General features: G+C 42.3%; 2 protein-coding genes across 7 annotated transcripts; both read right to left on the minus strand.

Moving 5' to 3' along the window:
• Positions 1-1593: 1593 nt before the first annotated feature.
• LOC146688188 (glutamate decarboxylase 1-like) lies at positions 1594-16014 on the minus strand. Of its 2 annotated transcripts, XM_085440499.1 has the most exons (17): positions 15673-16013; positions 14561-14679; positions 12556-12612; positions 10948-11085; positions 9821-10063; positions 8708-8798; positions 4880-4992; positions 4619-4734; positions 4187-4266; positions 4042-4096; positions 3817-3933; positions 3671-3735; positions 3501-3579; positions 2671-2820; positions 2403-2510; positions 2155-2244; positions 1594-2027 (listed from the first exon to the last, which is right to left on the minus strand). In XM_085440499.1, the coding sequence occupies exons 2-17, from the start codon at positions 14634-14636 to the stop codon at positions 1854-1856; spliced, it is 1752 nt and encodes a 583-aa protein (XP_085296625.1). In that variant the 5' UTR covers positions 14637-14679; positions 15673-16013; the 3' UTR covers positions 1594-1853. The 2 variants fall into 2 exon arrangements, with proteins under 2 accessions (XP_085296625.1, XP_085296626.1); XM_085440500.1 differs by lacking the exon at positions 12556-12612 and having other exon boundaries at positions 15673-16014.
• A 702-nt stretch (positions 16015-16716) lies between these two features.
• Positions 16717-19819, minus strand: erich2 (glutamate-rich 2). 5 transcript variants are annotated; one of them, XM_085440504.1, is made up of 8 exons: positions 19648-19819; positions 18719-18795; positions 18512-18615; positions 18335-18392; positions 18171-18242; positions 17964-18089; positions 16932-17009; positions 16717-16855 (listed from the first exon to the last, which is right to left on the minus strand). In XM_085440504.1, exons 2-8 carry the CDS (start codon positions 18762-18764, stop codon positions 16734-16736), a joined length of 606 nt encoding a protein of 201 aa, XP_085296630.1. In that variant the 5' UTR covers positions 18765-18795; positions 19648-19819; the 3' UTR covers positions 16717-16733. The 5 variants fall into 5 exon arrangements, with proteins under 5 accessions (XP_085296630.1, XP_085296629.1, XP_085296627.1 ...); XM_085440503.1 differs by having other exon boundaries at positions 16941-17009; positions 18512-18642; XM_085440501.1 differs by having other exon boundaries at positions 18512-18642.
• Between the last annotated feature and the right edge of the window lie 566 nt (positions 19820-20385).

Genomic DNA, 20385 nt, shown 5'->3' on the forward strand with positions numbered 1-20385 from the left:
GTTTCATGTTCTCTTTATATTGACTTTATTAAATATCTTGTTAAAGATGTTATGATTCTGTTAAAGTGCCTACTGAAAATTTGCCAGGGAAACATTCCCTTAGAGAGCTTCACATACAAGAGTTACTTGTCACATTACACACACACAGATTACTTTAAATATGATTTATGCAATTGTGCCATTCACATATGGTCCCTAATAAATACTCTGTTAACATAACTCTTATACTAAAACGCATCCATTTACAATGGAGGAAAGTAAGGTGAACATGTGCAAAGACACTAACAGGTACCTTTGTACAAGATATTCCATTGAGCTCCCATCACACTGAGAATACAAGTAATATGTGTAACAATTAATATACTATATTATAGTAATGCATTAGGATTCAGACAGACGCAATTCTTCGTTCTTCCCAGTCTCAACGAGAGAGTACATTCTCACATCCTTGTGCTTCTCACTAAAATAAAAGACCGGCGCTGCGGCCAGAGGATTATAGAGCTTTCATTCTTAATCTCATCAGAAGGCCAGTCAATCATCTCAAAACATTCGGTCAAAAAGACTGACAATCACAAAAAGAAACACACGTATAGAGATTGCATCGCAGTAAAAGGTCAACAGGTAACGTTTTACAAACACCTAGTCTATAAGAAGTTATACATGAAGGACGATGGATTGCTGCGTTCCCGATTCTCTCTTTGGCTGACGATATCACTTTAAATAAACTTTACTCGGTTCACTGTGTTACAGCGTAACACGCATAAAGATACATGTACAATAAAATACCTGAATCTGCAATCACCTGCGGAAATGCAATAAATATTTTGTCTCATTCCCATATCATCAAATATGAATATATTAACATTGGTTTAAACACAAATGGGCATGATGTGACTGCAGGGAACGGACAACGAGCCAGAGTTTTACAACTTAAAGGTTGTCACAGACCTACGATAGCTTTAAATGGGGATCTTCTACGAGGGAAACTATTGCAGACTGTAGCTCTGTCGGATGGTCCGAAGTCGTGTAACAGCTTGACACTTAACACAACCTGTAACTATGCTGAGCACGTTAGCTTATTTTTAACACAGTGCGAGCCTAAAATACGCCGCTGCGGGGCTTTGGACACCGGGTTCAGGGGAAACAGGTCAGAGTGCTGAGATCAAACATATGTACAGCTGAAAGCACCACCATATTGTGCAGCACATGTATGATACAGCAGAATAACTTGATGATACTTGTAATACTTCGATCTGTTCTTTCCCTCCTTATTTTTCATTAATTTACCACACTCACTCACACATTTGCTGTGGCACACACACAAGACATTAAAAGACAAACATTAAAAGACTGCACACACACACACTCTCTTTCACACACTTGTGCCATTACAAGGCTCAATTGCACACAAAGACATTAGAGCACATTTGCTTTTAAAGGAAACTTCTATAGAAAAAAATAAATATATATATATATATATATATATATATATATATATATATATATATATATATATATATATATATATATATATATATATATATATATATATATATTTATATTTATATTTATTTATTTATTTATTTATTTATTTATTTATTTTTTCTATAGAAGTACCTATGTGGGCCAGAGCTAGTAAGAAACTCCAGAGGCTCTCTCATTGCTCGTTTCTTTCCAGCGGTGAAAACATTTAGAGTGCTGCAGGCAAAGGCAGACCGGAAAGAAAGAACCTAAAACGTGTCCTATTATTTCTCGGACTGCAGCACTGTGAATGTTTCACTCTGGCGTTCGCTTTTGCAGTAAAATCGATCACAGACTCCGGGAAGGCCCTGGAGCAGCGATGGCTGTGAGGTCTACAGGTCGTGGGCGAGCCTCTCGATCTCATCGATGAGGAAGTCGATGTCAGACTGGGTGACCGAAGGATTGGAGACGACCATTCTGAAGAAGTTTACTTTATTGCCCTGAGGCTGGTAGCCCACCATGGTGGTCCCTGACTCCATCATCATGGCCTTGATCTTTGGCGCCACCTGTTGGAGTGAAAAAGATGACAAAACAGAGCCTTGTATTCCTGAAAGCAATCTAATAATGTGAACATCTTTTATTGGCTGTTTGAAGCTGATCGTGGTGGAACTTATAGTGTGATTATAGTTGTACCCTGTGGAGTTTTTCTCGCCTCTCATCTCCATCTGGCATGCCTCTCAGGCTGGGTGGAATGTACCAGAAGCAAACATTGGTGTGCTGCGGCTGCAGGCAGAAATGAACACGTCAGATACAGATCACGGTGGGTTTTTATTTATTTATTTGCATTTACATACAACAAAATTCTGTTAAACAGCAGTGAATTAACCCTGGTGATTAAAACTGGACATTGGTAAAGGACAAATAAAAAGAGGGAAGCTCACCACTCCGTCAAACACCATCTCATATCCCTCCCTGTTCTTGATCTTGTTGTATAGGTACTGAGACAGATCCAAACACTTGTCAATGTGCTGCTCAAACCCAGTGGTGCCCTGCAGGGGAAAAGAGAAGCCAATAATTACAGTTAAGAACACTCAGTATAGCACTAAATAGCATTGCACTAACAAAGCCATGAAGGTTCTTATTGGCTTGGAGATGCTTTTCTGTCTTTTTTAGCCAGCATGTATGCACCCGTCTGTCCACCCGGCTCACCTTGGCTTTCCACATGAGCCAGAATTTAAAGATGTCCACATGCCGGCCACACTGGATGGCCTTGTCCCCTGTGTCATATGTAACGTCGTATTGTTTGTCTGGTTGGAAGAGGTAGCCAGCGCACATGGAGTTGCAGCCTGCTAGGATTCCCTACAGACAAAGTGCACAAACTGTTAACATTTCCTTTCACAGGTCTCCTGCCCAGGCTGTCATCATTTAGACATGTCAGACTACATGTACCAAGAAAAGCTGATGAGTATGAATGTGCAATATGGATATTCATAGAACTGTATTTTTCATAGGTTATAATGAAGAAAAAAAACCCAAAGTGTAATGGAAATGTTTAAGCTTTTGCTACATGTCTGTGTCAAACTAACCTTACTGAATGAAAGCCTCCATATTGTCTTATTCTGTCTCTGTGTTATCTTTCAGATATACAGCATGTTAATGTACAAGTTATCTTTTATTACACAGTGTTCTAACCGCAGATGGATAACTTGTCTTCATAAATGATTCGATTCTTTTAACTCAAAGAAAAGCATGAAACATGTTTGCTGGTGTGCTGCCTGTACTACTACCCCTTTACAAACATAAACAGAAGTAATTAAGAACATCAATAGCTGTAAAGCTCAATAGCTTTACATATGTATATATATGTGGACCTTATAATGCCAAGTGGCGACCTGCTCCAACGTTTGGATTAAAAAAGTCCCTAAAACTTGTCATCATAAATTTTTAAGGTGAAGTAATAGAAACAAGATACTGTGTGTGTGTGTGTGTGTGTGTGTGTGTGTGTGTGTGTGTGTGTGTGTGTGTGTGTGTTCCTGTACCTTTTCTCTGACCAGGATTGCTGAACACTGCAGAGGCACACCCATCATCTTGTGTGGGTTCCATGTGACAGAGTTGGCCCTGCAAAACATGTTGTCAGTGCTATCGTTAGCACGCTGAGGTTTCTTTTAAATAACAACACACAGGAGCTTATCAGTTCCCATGTGCTCACCTCTCAATTCCATTAAGCTTATGGCGATGCTTCCTAGACATCAGCAGTCCACCACCCCACGCACCCTAACGAGATAAAACAGTACTGTTAAAGGAGTGGATGACGCACTGAAGCTCCTGCTATCATCACTACTGCAAACTACTCACATCAACATGGAGCCACAAGTTATACTTCTCACAAATGTCAGCAATCTCATTGATGGGGTCAAATGCTCCATACACAGTTGAACCAGCTGTTGCATTCACAAACAATGGCACATAACCCTGCAGATGTAGTACCCAGGATAGATGAAAAGAAATGTGGTTAGAGATAAAAGTACATGGAGATGCAATTATATTAAAAAAATAAAAGGGGAAAAAAAAACCCCTGACCTTCTGTTTAGCGTCGAGGATTTTGGCTTCCAAATCCGCAGGAATGACTCTCCCTCTGAAAACGAGCAGAGCAGCATGGAATCGCTGTGGATCTACATGTTGCACATACAGTATTCATCAGATGATTTCTGCAACGATTACAAACCTCTCATCCGTGCTGAGCAGGATCACGTTGTCAGTGCCGAAGCCCAGCGCAGCTCCAGCCTTCTTTATGGAGTAGTGGCTCTGTGGGGACACATAGCAGACCAAGCTATCCATGAAATACCTTTGAATTCAAAAAGGGGGGATATTTTGAGAGCTCATTGTTGCTTGACATTTTTCCTGCTCTCTGTCAAGTTGTCAAATTCAAAATACAAAAAAACTAAAATAATGAATTAATTGAAACAGCCAGTGCCCTGATTTAAACAGACCTACTGCTTATTCCCTGACTTTGATTAATCTACAGTCAATGAAGTAGCTTATCTGCATTGTTAGATTACCTGAGATGTACAGTGTGTGTGTGTGTGTGTGTGTGTGTGTGTGTGTGTGTGTGTGTGTGTGTGTGTGTGTGTGTGTGTGTGTGTGTGTGGTCACTTACATGCTCAGATGTGAAAAGGACAAGGCGGGGAGCAGCAGACATGCCCTTGGTCTTCACCTCTGGGAAATACTTGTACCGTGCGATCATCACACTGTACATGTTGGAGATAGCACCCCCTGTTAAGCACACCGCACACACATCAGTACCCTGGACAGCAGCACACAGTCTGTGCAGTGTACATCCACGTGGAATATTTGGACCAAAAGTCATACAGTAATATGAATATTGGCTATACATGGGTAGTGTGATTTACAGACCGACCTGGGGAAAAGAGGCCGTCACCCTCTCCGTTTGGCCAGCCAATCATCTCTCTCATTTTCTTCAGAGTCAGCTGTTCCATCAACACAAACACCGGGGCGATCTCATAGGTGAACCTGACAATCATAACACCGAGTAATGAATGCAGCACATCATTCAGAGACACTGAGCATTCTTATGCACTCGTAAGGCAGAGAGTCCACAGACTCCCCCAAAACACACACAGTGATATTCATTGTGTGTCCATATTATTCATTAGTCCTTCTATAATTCCATCTGCAGAGCACAAAAGTGGAGCTTGTGCTGACTGGGCTAATTAAAAAGTGGCCGATATGAGTCAACCAGCAAACATTCATATTCAAATGCCTCCTAAAATCACTCAGTGGTTTAATTAAAGCACACAAAGCTCTGATGGATATCTGTCAATGGTGCCGATCTCAGCGGCGACTCTGAATGGGGCTGATGTGATGGCTGAGAGAACTCGCGCGTGTGTGTGTGTGTGTGTGTGTGTGACAGAAGGACAGGGAGAGGGAGTGCTTTAAAGAGATAACAGCCTCTGTTGGCCCCAGAATATAGAAAAAATGAGGGAGAGCCTATGCCTATGAATTTCATTATTTCATTAAAAAGATGAAAGAGAAAAGATTCAAAAACAACAAAAAAAGAAGTAATCTTCACACTCTTGAAATGAGCCAACGCTTTTAAAGCTTGATATGTGCCTGACCTCTCTGTCAGTTAATAAAAGATAAAACGACTGTTATCTCCACGAACAGCCACCAACAAAACTCCTGGAGAAGCTAAAGTGGGTCAAATGTGTCACAGAAAGGAGGCCTGAGCTTTTGCTCTCTTTGCTAAGTGACATTTCACTGCTTCCCACACTGATCCCCGTTTACCCCGCTTCTAATGAGGCCAGTTACACAACGCTCCTCCACCTCCATCGCTGTAGCTTCACCCATCACCCAAATTAGAAGCAGCGTTATCTCCACGTTTCTTCGATTCCTCCCTGTCTTTTTCCCCTCCCCTCAAATAGCTATCTGCACAAGGGCTGAGGTTGTTTTTTGTAGTTTGGTAGAAAGGGGGAGGTATAAAGTCTGCGAGCAGAGTGAGATTTAGGGAAACAATGCAATGAAGAGAAGTGTGACAGAGGACAACAAAGGAAGATGAGGGGATGATGCAGGGTGCGCACAGAAAAGCATGCAGCAAAGCAACATCATGAAGCACGCACAACGCAGAGGCTGAGTGACAGAGAACAAAAACAAAGAGACAAAGAGAAATTGAAAATAAAATATGAAAGATGAAGAAAAATAACCAAGGAGGCATTTTTCTTGTGTAAATATTTCTGCTGATGATTTTTAGCTTTTGTAAATGCGCTGGACTACTCTATGACTTCTGGGCTGTGACTATGATTTGCTACACCCAAAGATAACACTTCACTTTTCAGTCCCTCACTGGCCTCATCTCACCAATTTAGTGTCCTTTGATATAGTGGAATTATGGTTTATATAAAGCAGACTTAATAACCTGGATGTCTCATATTCCTTTCTTCTCAAAACTCATCCCAGCCACAGGACAAAAAAAAGGTACAAAAAACCCCAGTCAACCTTTTTAAAATTCTCCTTCTCTCTGAGTCATTTCACGCTGTAATGGCAATAATGGTGATCATTATCACAATCAGAGCCAATCATTGGTCTTTTCAGGGTGAAAATTACCCCTCAGTCACCTGCCTGTCCCCAGGGACAGCCCCTAAATGCCCTTATTATCATCATCAAGGGCACTCAATGTGTGCGTGTAAGTGTGTTTATGGATGTGTTTGTGTGTGTGTGTTTGCGCGTGTGTCTGTATGTGACTAACCCTCTGACCCCCCATCACCACCACACACATTCCTCTCAGCCCCTCAAAGGACCACTGAGTCCGTCTGTACCCACGGGGACAATAGAGCCGGAATGAGCACTCCGTGGGGAGCTGCGGCAGCCAGTTTCCACAATGTAACAGGGTTTTCTGTGCAGCCGGAGGACATTGTGTTTCAGTGTGGGGCCCAGCTGGCCTATCTGCTAACACCAGCTCACAATGAGCCTGTAGTCAATGGACTGGAAACCCTAGCTGCTGTATCTGGGACAGCCAGAGCTGGTGTGTGTGCATGTGTGCGTGTGTCATTATGAAAGCGTGCACAAGCGTGTGTGGGAAGTCAATGGCCCCGTCTCTTGGGGCATTCTTCCAACCAGGAAATGAGATGGGAAAGTTTTTCTAAGAAGGTAGTTTCCTATGCTAATGTTTTAATAGAAATTGGACAAATTAGGTGTCACAGTTTTCTTCTAGCCTTTGCTTTACTGTCCTCAGAAGCAAGTTTGGACAATATTCTTTTAGGTCTAAAGTGCATTGTCTTGTAATTAATGTTTATTCTGGGTGACCTTTTGTGCTGCACTCGTCCTGTTATTTTCTGCAGTTATGTGCCAACCCTTTCACCAAGTCAGACTTATGCAGGTGTGATTTTTGCACTTCACTGGAAGTTCAGTTCAGTTTTCTCCTATCTATGAATGCGGCAAGTCTGAACTGAGACTGAAGTCACGATACAAACATCTGTATTATCATATCATAGTTTCATTGTGATTGCCATATGAAGCTGTTAATGACTAGTTAAAGGAACCCAGTCTGTAAGAAGCTGTAATGTTTAAAGGTTGTTTGGGTAATGGGTGAACTGTAAATATATACAGAAACCATGCAGTTTATATTTTCTTCATGATCTAATAATGACTACATGATCGAGCCTTAGCTTAAAACAATCCTCATTCTTTCGTTATTATCTCCTCTAAAGAAATAAAAAAAACCCCTACATAAATAAAGCACTCCTACCAAACCTCAGCTGTTTTTGACAGACCTTAACTGATTTGTGTCTCTCACTAATAAAACAGCTGCAGAATAAGTTGATTAGCTGATTGCCTCTTATTGTATTCTGTAACATTTCCCATTTCCAGCCTCCATTGTGGCATTTTGCAGCTTTTCTTTGTGTTATGTAACAATAGAATTTATTAGCCTTTGACTACTGACTGCTGGACAGACTAAACAGGTTATTTGATAATGACTGCTTTTGTTGTGGATAACTGGGGGTGTTTTTTCCACACACTTCTGATATTTCATACGTAAAAAGTTGAATCATTTCACTACGAATATTTTTGGAAGGTGAAATTATTAATATTTTAAACGTTGCTATTGATACACATCAAAATCTAAGAAAATCACATGAAAGTGACATTGCTATAAATATTAGGCTGATTATTGCTCAGTAAAAAATGTGGATGAACTGACTGTGGTCGTCTGTATGAACCTCTGTGAGTGTGCTTGTGTTTTGCTATAATTTGTCACCTCACTCCAGTAATCGTGTCACAGAGTTGTGGCTTTTCGTTCACAGCATGTCTGCGTCAGGATCTGTGTGCTGAGAGCGTGTGCAACTGATGTGGGGTTCAGGCCTTCTCCACTCAAGCTGGGTGAACATGTAACTGTGACCTGAGATCAATATGCAATCTAACCACCCCCTGGGGCTTGGTGGTGTGTGATATACACACAGTATAGCACTGTGCCAGACTACCATCTGTCAATACAGGGGGAGAAAACACAAACACTTTATATAATCGGCCTCCTTTGACCAGTGGTGGAGTGAGCCCAGGGGTACATCATAAGCACTTCCGCAATGCTAATATATGATGATGACTAGAGGCTATTTCCACTGGCCTACAAACAGGAAATATCAGTTGTCCCCCTGTGAATTGTATAGGTGTTTCCCTTCTATACATAAACTGTGTCAGGCACTCGGTACAGAGAGCGTACTGTGTGACTTACATGTTGGTGTTGGCGGTGGAGGTGAGCCACTCTCCAGCCAGACCAATAATGTCTAGGCCAGAAGATAACTGGTTAAAGAAGCGTGGGTGACCTAAAGGGAGAAAAAAATAATACAAAATAAATATTAAAAAGTTCAATAATGGGTTTAAATTCAGTCATCATTCAGGTTTCATTTTGTATTTCCATGGCCAACCATAATAGCAAAGGGATCTGACAAAGCGCTGCTCAGTGGGCCATAACAGCTGTATGACAAGCATTTAGACTCTCACACACACACACACATATACACACAGTGACTGTGTGTAGACCTGGAGCCTGTATGCAGTCATGGATACATGTACACTGTGGTTATGGAGGTGCCTGCCTCACATAATAAACAGAGTAATAAAAAGAATTAACAATAAAAATGAAATAACAGCTGTGACAAAAGAAATGAAAGGTGTGTGGTTTCAGCACCGCCGACAGCTCCTCCAGCCCACAAACTAAAAAAACAGCCACAAAATGTTTTGAGAAGAAAGAGAGGGAGAGAAAAAAGTGCTACTGAGTTGTAGACACAGTCAGTGACTGCCTGATATATAAAACCCGGGGGACAGTTTGAGCGTTGTCGTTTTTAACAGCTTGAATCAGCCCGTGTTAGGATCCCCTCAGGTGACACATGCTTTAATAAGTCGGGGGGTGGAAAAAAGGGAGGATGTGAAGTGAATTACCAGGGGTACAATACATATGGCAGTCATCTAAATAGGCTGTGTACTCTGCGAGAAATGGCCCATTCTCTAATAGTTTGTGTCACATTCAAAATCCACACACTGAACATGTGTGGATATTAACAGAGATGTAATGTCCTGCTTTATTACTATAATGTGTGTGGCAGTAATAAGGTGCAGGACTACATCTCTCACTGCTGTTTGCTTTCAATGCAAAAAATTAAAAGTTAATTGCATCTTCGCCCACATCACGCATACCAATCTCCTCTGCCATCAAAAATAACACACACCTCCATGTGAGTTACCCAAGCACATATACAAAAAAAAAAACAAAAAAACAAAACAAATCTTTCCCTGTTGAGGTAGGTTAATGTTTCCTCCACGATGAAGGTCGTCCCAAAGCCCTTACCTGTGCGGACGCCATATTTGAGCGTGTCTCTGCAGTCCACCAGGATCTGCTCCAGGGACTCGGGCTGGTCTGACAGCTCCAGGTTGAAGCCCTCGATCCCCTCCAGGAGCTGGTGAGGGTGGTGGAAATCCAAAACCTTTGTAGACCGGTCGAAAGTCTTCTTGACATAGTTGGTAAGGATGTCAACCACCTCCAGCAAAAACTGCATGGTGGGCTCTTCTCCATTTTTAGCCGGCAGTAGGTCTAAAAGAGGCGTGGGAAAAGTAGGGGAAATGAAGCCATTTGTGATTCTGGGAGCTAATATCTGAGCACGTCAATCGATTAGCTTATCTTTTGTAAAGCTAATGCACTTTGTTTTTGAGTGAAATTCTAAAATTCTCTCCATTTTCCCCGCAGTTTCTCGGGCTACATTTCTGTGCTAGATCGAATAAAGACGGCTCCATAATTGGTCTTAGGTTTTGGCTAGCAGGCTTTAAGTTGTGAAATAGCCATCAAAACACACAAAAGACATTTCTCAGCAGACATTTTAACAGGAAAGAGTAGGCAAACACTTATGTTTAAGATGACATCAAAATAAATTCTGTTCTTTGAAAGGAAAGTATTTTATATTTAATCTAAGAAAAAAATAGTGCTTTGTAATCTATTTATTCCGTCGCGTTGTCTTAATTTACTTTAAAAAAAACTGATACGGACATGAAAATAGCACAAAATCACGCTTGCGCTAAATTAAGGTGTTAAAATCAGCTTTCCCCCCTCACTTTGTAAGTCACATTTCTGCCACCGGAATATCCAAGTATTTTAGTTCTGCAAGGCTTTTATAAAGCCTCGAGTTTAGCCTCCGAAAGCACGGTTTACATCACAATACATACATGAATAACCCAACCACAGTTTGGCCTCTCGTTCGTTCTGTTGATATTGGCCTAATAATTAATTTTCCTGTAAAGCTCACTGTCATTATCAAGCAAAAAGAGGACAAACGCAGAGATGGCAGACAGACAAGTGAAGACGCTCTTCTCTGTTGTATGTCAAGAAAGCCATGTTTAAAACGCCCGAGTTATAATAATAACAATAATAATGTTGGTGTTTTTTAAGGAAGATCTGGGATAGCGGAAGTGTGGTTTCCTCACCTCTCGCGAACAGGTTGGAGAAGTCGGTCTCGGTACGGCGGAAGCGCGCGTCCCTGTCGCTGTTATCGCACGAGAGCAAGTTCTTCTGGCCCGCGAGCCTCCCCTTCTCCTCCAGGCTGTTGTTCTTCTGCAGGAACCCTAAGGTGTTGCACGGCGAAGAGAAGGAGTTATCACCAAACATCTCCATCCCACTCATAAAAAAATAAAAAACAAAAAGAAAAACGGCGAAATTAAAATATAACAGAAAATAAATTTAAAAAAAAAAGCAAGAAAGAAAATTGAGATTTTTGTGAAATTTTTTAATCAGCCCATAAACAGCCGGAATACTTCAATCTGAAAAGCTTCTCTGTTGGAGGCCAAATTTATAAGCTAAGTAGGAAAAGGAAGCACCCGTGGGTGCCCGCCTTATCCCGTGACATCACAGCCTCACCCCGTCAGGAAGCGCCCAGCCAGCTTGCCCCTCCCCTATGGGCGCAGACTGATTGCCTCGGTGCTCAGGACAGGCTGCCACACACAGCCAATAAATATACACCCTCCGAAGAGGGGTTAATGAAGGATGCAAAGTGCCCTGAAGCAGCGTGTCTCTACAGGGCCACCGTCAGATTTTATAAGCTTTTCGCATATATGTGCAGAATAATGCGTGGGCCTAATTGCGCGTCAAAAACACGGGGAAGCCACACGCTCTTTGTCGCTTAAATTAAAAATATATTTTCAGTGAAAATGTTCATTGCTCATTAATAAAGCGTATGAATAATTAGTGGCCACTGCGCGGGGTTAAAACGTCATTTAACTAATGAAAATCCGATGATCACTTACTAAAAAACCAAAAACAAACAAAACAATGTCAGACTTTCTCAGACTTGTGCTGCAGCAAAGCGGTCAATAATGCGCCTTTTGAATGGGTAGAGCTTTACGTGACACTGAATTCAACTTGCGTGACTGCAAATAAATAAACATCCACACTTTCCATCGTGTGAGCCTCTGAAAGAAGCAGATTCCTTTAAGTGATGGAGAAAATAAACGTCACATCCACCCCCTCCACTGTAACAAAAAAGAAAATAGAAAAAAAAGGGGGGCTATTAGAGACACTGACAGTAAGCCTGAGAAAAGTGACTCAAGAAATAACCGGATGTGATAGGAAAAGCAAATCGTTACGAGTTATTTTAAGGCACGTTCTGCTTTCTGTTTCCAGGCTTGCCCCGGAGATTTTTCTATTGGTGCTGAAATGGGAAAGACAGGGGAGGGTGCAAGGAGGGGCGGGGGGCCTGATCCGGGGCTCTCCTCAGCAGACCTACAGGCTAATGTCCAGTGACCTTTGGAAGATGGAAACGCACACTGACAGTGTGGAGGACGGCGCCGCTCTATCAACCTGTAATGTGGCCTATATTTCTGAGGGCCTCGAAATGAGTAAGATCATAATAAATCGTAAAAGAAAATGTGAACCGGTCAGAAGGAAAAAAAAAAGGAAGGAAAGCAGTCATAACGGAATTCAATATCGAGAGCCATGGTATGTCAAAAAATCTTTTAAAAAATGTATTTCTTTATTTCATTTTCTTAAATAACATCTTCAAGATTAAACCATTTTTTTCGTGGCGAAACAAAACTTACCGCAAATCTTCATCCCCAGTTTCCTTGTGCATCCGTGCATCCACGCGTATTCGTTGGCTAAAACAAAATGAACGTTTGAGTTTCTGAGCGTGGAGACCGCGAGCAAATGTGGTGAGGCGGGTGATGGAGCACAGCGTGCACATGGAACAAAAAATAAATAAATGGAAGCGTGAAGGAGCGACTCTTGGCCAGGTGTGCGACTGTGGGGTGTTTGGGTATATTCATATTTTCTGTAAAGAATTGCACGGACTGTTTTGCTTTGTTGAACTCGGATTTAGCCTCCTTACACCCCCTCTGATCACAAGAGGGAGGGGGGGGGATGAGTCTGCTAACACTTCCGATTTGAGTTCAATCAATAGGGACCGACAGTGACCCGCACGGCAAATCCACGCCGGCTCACACACCCAGCCAAAGGGCGGACTGGAATTAACACCCGTGAAATGAGCTCACGGAGGAGGGCAGAAATTAATTGAGTGGATCGCAGTATGTGAGTGGAGCGAGCTGGTAATGTCTCTGGTCTGGAAGTATACAGTAGGCGCTTGAAGCACAAACTTGGAGCGTAGTGCGTCGACGTACACACACACACACACACACACACACACACACACACACACACACACACACACACACACACACACACACACACACACACACACGCCCATGCATATACACTTAGTGCCACACACATGCACATACAAACCGGAGCGTGGACACGCGTGAGCTGAGATGGAGAAGAAAGCCTCAGGGAACAAGATGCAGCGCGCTCGGCGCAAAAAGTGAGAAGCGACGAGGCGAATGTACCTGATGTAGAACTTGCGAAAACAAAAAAACAAGCATTTAAATTTACTGAAGCAATCTCATTCCGACAAAAAACAGCCCTAGGTGCGGAGGCCGAGGCATAAAAACACACATACACGGACACACACACACAGACGCGCGCGCACGCAAAGCCGCCAGGCGTGAGATGGAGCGTGGCAGAGAGATAATGGCAACATCCAGCAGCAGCAGTACGCGAGCAAACAGACAAAACAAACATCCTAGTTTAAAAGGACATTTTCTTGGTTTAAATTTCCATGAAAGAAAAAGTCTGAAGATTTTTTTTATATGTTTATTGGCACTCAAGGGCCACAAATAAAAGATTTCGAAATTTTGTATCCGGTAACGAGGAAGGGAAAATAAAGCATGTATTTGCACACCGGACAAAAGGAGCTGCAGGCTATCCCTGTAACGTTTTTCTGAAAAAACAAAACAAAAACTGCAATTATTTCCCTGCTTTGGACTGCAGATGGCTGCTCAAGTGTGCTCTAATGGAGTCAATTTTGTGTATGCGACAAAGGCTCGACGTGATTAATTAACCCACAGGTTAATGCACAGGTTTAGATTTTTCTTTTTCTTTTTTAAAAAGGAAGCGAATAAAAAGCATGCCTAAACTATGAGAATTATTACAGACAATTCTTATATCAATTTTTTTTGCTTTATCAAGACGAAAGGTGCACAGGATCAAATCTTCAAATCTTCATGTTTTTAATTTTGGGTTGAAACTCATATTTTGAATAGAACACGTTCAGGAAAAACGCTCCGAGATCGTTAGAAATGCCAGCGCTTTAATGGCGCATTATTTCTGCCAGGTCCGCCGCTCGGCGCGCACCGCTGGTCCGCCAGACAGCGACAGGCAGCTGTGATGGCTCTGTTTTTAACCGGAATGATTAACGACGGAGCCCACACAGCAAATGGCCCGGGCTGCACTCTCCTTTATCAGACAGGGAAGGAGGGGAGAGAGACAGAGAGGGAGAGAGAGAAGCAGACAGAGGCGCGTGGAGGGTGAACCTGGGTTTAAACCGCTGTGCTGGCGATAGATCGCGCTGCAGAAGTGTCTTTGAGCAAGGCACCGAGTGGCTTTCACCACAGCCCGAGCGCTCTGAAGACTGAAAACCATAAACACAATTTAGCCTCGGGGAGCCGAAGCCAAAGTGTTGTTAACAGGGAGAGGAGTGTGGGGACCTACTTGTGGTCGGAGGTCTTAAATTAGCTGAGTTGGGGTCTTGTTCCCCGCCGGCGGCTCTCGGCTCAGACGTAGCCATCAGTCCTGTGTTACTTTGGTTTCCGGGTGCGGGAATTATTCAGCTGCAAACAAAACGACTCAGTGTTAGGAGAGACTGCGTGTCGGATTTCCGATAACTGCGTGCAGTTTAAACGGCAGGCCGAGATTTTAATCAGAAAACGCTTTTGCTCCGTGAGTCACCAGGAGCGTTCATTCTCCCTTAAACGGCTGAAGCCGCGCAATTTGGAGTGAGTTGCGCACAACGCGCAACCAAGACGCACATCGCAACACTTTGGGGGATAAAATGGCTGCATGGGTATAGGTTTTATTTAGAGACACTCTTCGGATTGTGTTGCTTTCAGTCAGCTGTTAACTAACCCAGCGCTGCTGCATGACACAGGTTTACAGATTTGTTTTTTGTTTTTAAGTTGGGAACTAGCAAAAGAAACATGGCTCGTTCTTGCAGTAAGTTCTTGTGGATCGTTAAAACCAAATCATCGTTTAATTTAAAAAGAAAAAAAATGTTTTGTTATATAACAGATGACATTTTAAACGACCAAAACCAAAATATTAAAGAAAGAACAGGTAAGGCCCGCGTTTCCCATCGTATAAAATCACCGAGATGATCAGAAAATCAGAATAAAACGAATGCATTAAAATGATACTTCACAGGCAGCAAATATTGATAAAATGAGGTGACAGTGTCCACATAAATAACCGTTCCCCGTTCATGTGTTGACTCAGTAATCGACATTTCAATTAAGATATGCTTTGAACACCACCCTTACTACAATGTCATCACGAGACAGAGAGGCAGCGAGAGAGGGAGAGAGAGAGAGAGAGGCTGAACAACTAATAAATTCGTTTTGTCTCCCGTCTGGGAATGATTTATGTGAGAATTCTATTATTATTATTATTATTGTTTAATTTATGCTCTGATATTTTGTCCTCCAAAGCTGATCGCACGATATCAGCGGCTGAAAAGTGGAGTGGTTTAAGCATCTTCCCCCCCAACCTCTGTCTCTGAAGAAACAGACACGAAGGGTGCAGCTGGAGAAGAAAAGAAGGGATCTTACCGGCTCACGGGGCGCACAGGTTGTCGAGTCCAGACAAAGTACAACTTAAATGTTACAACTGCCACCCGAAGGCGCGACAAGAAACAGTCCAGTGGTGGCGATGGCGGAATATCAACAGAGCGCACTGATAAAATCCCATCCGGCGGCGCGCAAGTGACCCTTTCTCACTCAAGAATATTTTTATTCGTTATTTATATCTGAGGATCCGGCTGCCCATTGGTCTCTTCACGCAGGCATGAGTCACAGCCTTGCCTCCCACCCTGACGGCTAATGAAGCTTCCCTGAGTGCTACTGACAGCTGCAATCCACTTTAAGGAACCAAACAAGCAAAAGGAAAAATACCGATGACGTTTACGCGCCCCTGTGTGCGTATATGTGTGTGTGGGCGAGCTCTTGTGTCTCCAGGTGTGGGTGGGTGTCACAGGGATGAGGGTGGAGACTTGAATGTAAATTTGGTTACATAGAAATTGACCTTGGAATGAAACTGCACAGCTGGGCTTTTAAATACCAACAGATACATATTCAGGACATCCGGTCCATCTCCTCATATCTGTTGATTGATTTGGTTTTGGGGACCTGTGGAAGCTGTTAGGTCATTTATTCCAGAATGGACACACGTATTATAAAGCGAGCAGGACAAGCCATCCAGGAGCCATCCATCCATGCAAGCACTGTCTGTAATATTCACCTTCATGAGATGAAAACATTGCCTACATCATAATTTCTGACCTACTCACTGCTTTAACCTCGCCACGGACAATAACGCCGAGACTTCAAAGCATGGCGGGCGCTGGCTTAGTGTCCTTTCTGTCATCCTCACGCCTGCCTCTGGATCCAGTGCACAGACAGGGACCAGCCATTATGTTCATTCAGCCGCTGCAATTTATTCAGCCTTTATCAGGAGCCAATCATATCTTTCTACACTCACAAGTGACATGTGGAGATGCATAAAGATAAACTCAGACTGATGGCATTCAACAAGGAGGCTTAGCTGCTGGGATTTACATCTGCACTAAAACAGGGCACATAAAAGGTCTTCACTGCTTATGAGTTTACATAGGCTAACATTTTATTTGTGCTAATTTAATTGCCGCCATAACAAAAGACTGGAGAGTGGACCAGATGGACTCCAGAATCAGTTCTTTTGTTTGGGTCACGTTACAGCTCTCATCCACAGTGAAAACTGAAAAACAAAACAAGTAAGAAATCATGACTTTGGTCTCTCTTGTTTCATGCACAAATTTGTGAAATTTACATACTCCTTATACCACATCTTTTCCCTGTCATGCAGCATCGCTTATCATCTTCACAGAGAGAGAGCTGATGTTTAAAGAATCCTGAAATCAAAGCCATGGGAGGATTCAGCAAACATGGTGGCAGACGTGCAAACTTCCAGGGGAAAGTGTTTTTTTGTTGAATTTCATGCAATCTGAATGATGATACATAAACATGTTTTTGTATGTCCCGGTGACAGTTTAGATAATGTTTTAACATAACTGCTAGAGTCAGCATCAAAGGGTTGGCCAAGTTGGCTGCAGAGTGTCCAGATTGCTGCTAGGAGACCAATAGTTGGAGACTGCTGATGACACTTTAAGTGATGATCAAACATAACCGCTTAGAAGATTTTTGACTTTTAAATATCTGTTATTATAACAAGAATGAGGAACACGAATGCAGCATTTACATATCATCAGATCTATAGGCCGAAACTCCTCAGCTGCTTCTTTGTGTTGAGCAGTTAGCTGCTAACTGTATGTGCTGTGTGTTCCTAGTGTTCAGTTTTAGCATGTCTGGTCATAAAACTGCAGGGTTGTATTTTCCAATGCATTTTTAGCATCAGTTCAAACAGGTTAAGGTATTTTACATTTAATCACATAATGATTCTCAAAATGGATATGACTCTGATCGAGTGGATTCATTTACAGTCTCTTCTGCAGGTCAACGTGCAAATGTTTATCGGATTTATCAGGAAGCGTGTGTGTGGTTTGTCCGTATATTTTCACGGCTGATCTATCAGCGATTTATCAGTTCACATTTTCAGGAAATGAGGGCATCCGCTCAGTCCACATGAGCTCCTTTAATTCCAGGTGAAAATATGAGAGAATATGTAACTGTCACTGTGTCTACACTGAAAAGACTGCAACTGTGGGCAGCAGCAGTGTGCCTTAAAATAAACACAATATATGCTGTACGACCTGCTAGACAGGTCGTACAGCTTTAATAAGGGTAAATATGAGCAGGAGGGCATGGCTTGTGTTTGTAAACATGGTTTTCCTTTTCATAATCATCACCATGATCATCATCATCTGAGGCTGATGAAGAGGAGCAAGATGAGCTATGAGAGGGGTCCTCATCACTTCCAGAATCAATGTCATCATCATCACTTTCTTCCTCGTTGCTTTTCTCTGCATGTTGCTCTGATGGAAAAATCAAACAACACCTTCGATGTTTAGTCTGTAACATGCAGCCTAAAGTGTTTGTACAAAGACAACTGTCACCTTCCAGCAGCTTCTTCTGGATCAATGGGAGGAACTCTGAGGCCTCAGGATTGTCTGGCTCGTAGATGAGAACTGGAGCGAGGAGAGAAGAGGCAGCATTGACTAACTTGATGGTTCGCTGACTTATTCATTGACCGACAGATAGATGTATAGCAGATACGTACTCATGTGACAGAGTTTAACAGCCAGCTGGAAGTATTTGTCCTTCAGAGCTCTGAGGAACTGAAAGATAACATTTTCACTTTAAAGTTAAGCAAAAACATTTCAGACATGCAAAGAAAAAAGCACTCTGTGGACAGAGCATGAAGTGTGGACAAGCTGGACCAGTTGCATTGCTATACCTTCATTAAAAGCTCCACTGGAGCCTTAAGGTCTTCACACTTCACATTCACGTTCTCAGTCTGTTCTTTGTCCTCTTTAGCTTTATACACGAGGAGAGGTTCGGCTGGTGCGTGAGCATTTGTTGGTCCCCCTGACAATCATCACCATAATCACTTTTTAATGTTATTTCTTTTGCCTTCGTGCTTTGCATTTAATCCTGTACCCACCTGTTCCTTTCGAGCCTGAGGACTTTAACATCTCAGTGCCTTTCATTTCCAGCTGCTCCACAGGTGCTCAGCCAATCCTAAAATCACAGGTGATCTGTGTCAGAAATGTATCAGAGGCGTATCTCATTGGTCTGATCACTGGCTGGAAGAATTTCGATACTGTGTGGCTCTAGAGGTGGGCCACACACAAACTCAAAGAGCAGCTCAACATTATAAAACAATATGAATGCAGAGAACAAGTCTAAATAAAAACCAAATGCTGTCTAGAATAAAGGGCAACATTTACATATAGATGCTCAGGGGGTCTGTGTTGGTACTTGTTCACGTACTGTAGGACAGACTTTGAAAGCAACAGCTTTCAAAGTCTGTCATCTTCACCGGGTGTAAATTCCCTTCACCACGTCCCATAGTTGCAGTCTAATTACTTATTTCATGTGTACTCTGAGAGCAGAAACACCTCTTATCCTGTTCAACTTTACATAAATGAATAATAATGTTTGTTTTTTGTTGCCCAAAACAGGACATATATAGCAGCCTTTGAGAGTCTTGCTGCTTATGGTCTTCTTATAATAACTACCAGATGAGCGTTTTAATGTGATTACTCAGGAACTACCGTTTTTGTCATCTCACAAAATCAAAAAATGAAATACTGATGACAAGCAGAGGAACACGTGAAGCTAACGTTGTCATTAAAATCTTTTCACCATCCGGTTTGCAAGTTGCTTTAGCAGAAAGCAACATCCAGGTGAAGACACAACAAAAATACTAATTATAATTATTATACATCTTCTTAATAGGATGTGTAGGGCAGTGAAAAGACAAACTTGAAAAATGTGTGACCCACTTAGAGCAACGAGTGTCCTGCCCAACAACTGCATAGCATGAGCAGCCTGTGAACAACAGGGCTGCAATTCACAGAAACAGCAAACCTGTAGCTAGTAGAAGCAGACCGTCACGGACACCTGCTGTTGCACAAGATGTTTATCTGCTTTAAGTCTGAGGTCCTGTTCTGTGAATTTCTGACTGTTTCTTGCAGTGGAAGTTGACGGTTGTTACTTTAGCTGTCGGAGAAGGAGGTAAACAGCCGTTACTAAGCAACGGCGTAACGCCCACTCGCTGTGGCCTTCATTGTTGCCGGAAATTTGGACATTATATCAGAGACATGCCAAGCAGTTAATGATGATTTGAAATCTATGGAATGAATGAATGAATGGCACTCCAGCAAAGATCTATTAAAAATTCTCTAACATTTAGATGCGTGTTATTTATTCTATTTTGTATAGTTCTTTATTCTAATGTATATAGTATTTCATTCCTAATCTTATCTTATCTTATCTTATCTTATCTTATCTTATCTTATCTTATCTTATCTTATCTTATCTTATCTTATCTTATGGAAGCAATGGTCCTGGGAATTTTTTTGTTTTTTAAAGCAGAAACGAGTGCCCATCACGGTGGTTAGCACTGCTGCCGCACAGCAAGAAGGTCCTGAGTTCAATTCTATCATCAAGCCGGGGTCTTTCTGTGTGGAGTTTGCATGTTCTCCCCGTGTTTGCGTGGGTTTTCTCCGGGTACTCCGGCTTCCTCCCACCGTCCAAAGACATGCAGCTTGTGGGGTTAGGTTAATTGGATAATCCAAATTACCACTAGGTGTGAATGTGAGTGTG

Source organism: Copadichromis virginalis, linkage group LG18, assembly GCF_057382275.1.
Source record: "Copadichromis virginalis isolate Kocher_CV1m ecotype Utaka linkage group LG18, C_Virginalis_male_GT1.1, whole genome shotgun sequence".
Taxonomy (NCBI): domain Eukaryota; kingdom Metazoa; phylum Chordata; class Actinopteri; order Cichliformes; family Cichlidae; genus Copadichromis; species Copadichromis virginalis.

What these genes read in the sequence shown, in the direction of transcription:
- LOC146688188 (XM_085440499.1), bottom strand. Translation starts at nt 14,636, where the DNA reads ATGGCTACGTCTGAGCCGAGAGCCGCCGGCGGGGAACAAGACCCCAAC. An exon ending in CTCCAACCTGTTCGCGAGAG is followed by an intron (nt 10,064 to 10,947) that starts GTGAGGAAACCA and finishes CGCCTCTTTTAG; the next exon opens with ACCTACTGCCGGCTAAAAAT. An exon ending in AAGCTTAATGGAATTGAGAG is followed by an intron (nt 3,580 to 3,670) that starts GTGAGCACATGG and finishes CATGTTTTGCAG; the next exon opens with GGCCAACTCTGTCACATGGA.
- erich2 (XM_085440501.1), bottom strand. Translation starts at nt 18,764, where the DNA reads ATGAAAGGCACTGAGATGTTAAAGTCCTCAGGCTCGAAAGGAACAG. An exon ending in CAGTGGAGCTTTTAATGAAG is followed by an intron (nt 18,393 to 18,511) that starts GTATAGCAATGC and finishes GTTATCTTTCAG; the next exon opens with TTCCTCAGAGCTCTGAAGGA. An exon ending in TGTTAAACTCTGTCACATGA is followed by an intron (nt 18,243 to 18,334) that starts GTACGTATCTGC and finishes TCCTCGCTCCAG; the next exon opens with TTCTCATCTACGAGCCAGAC.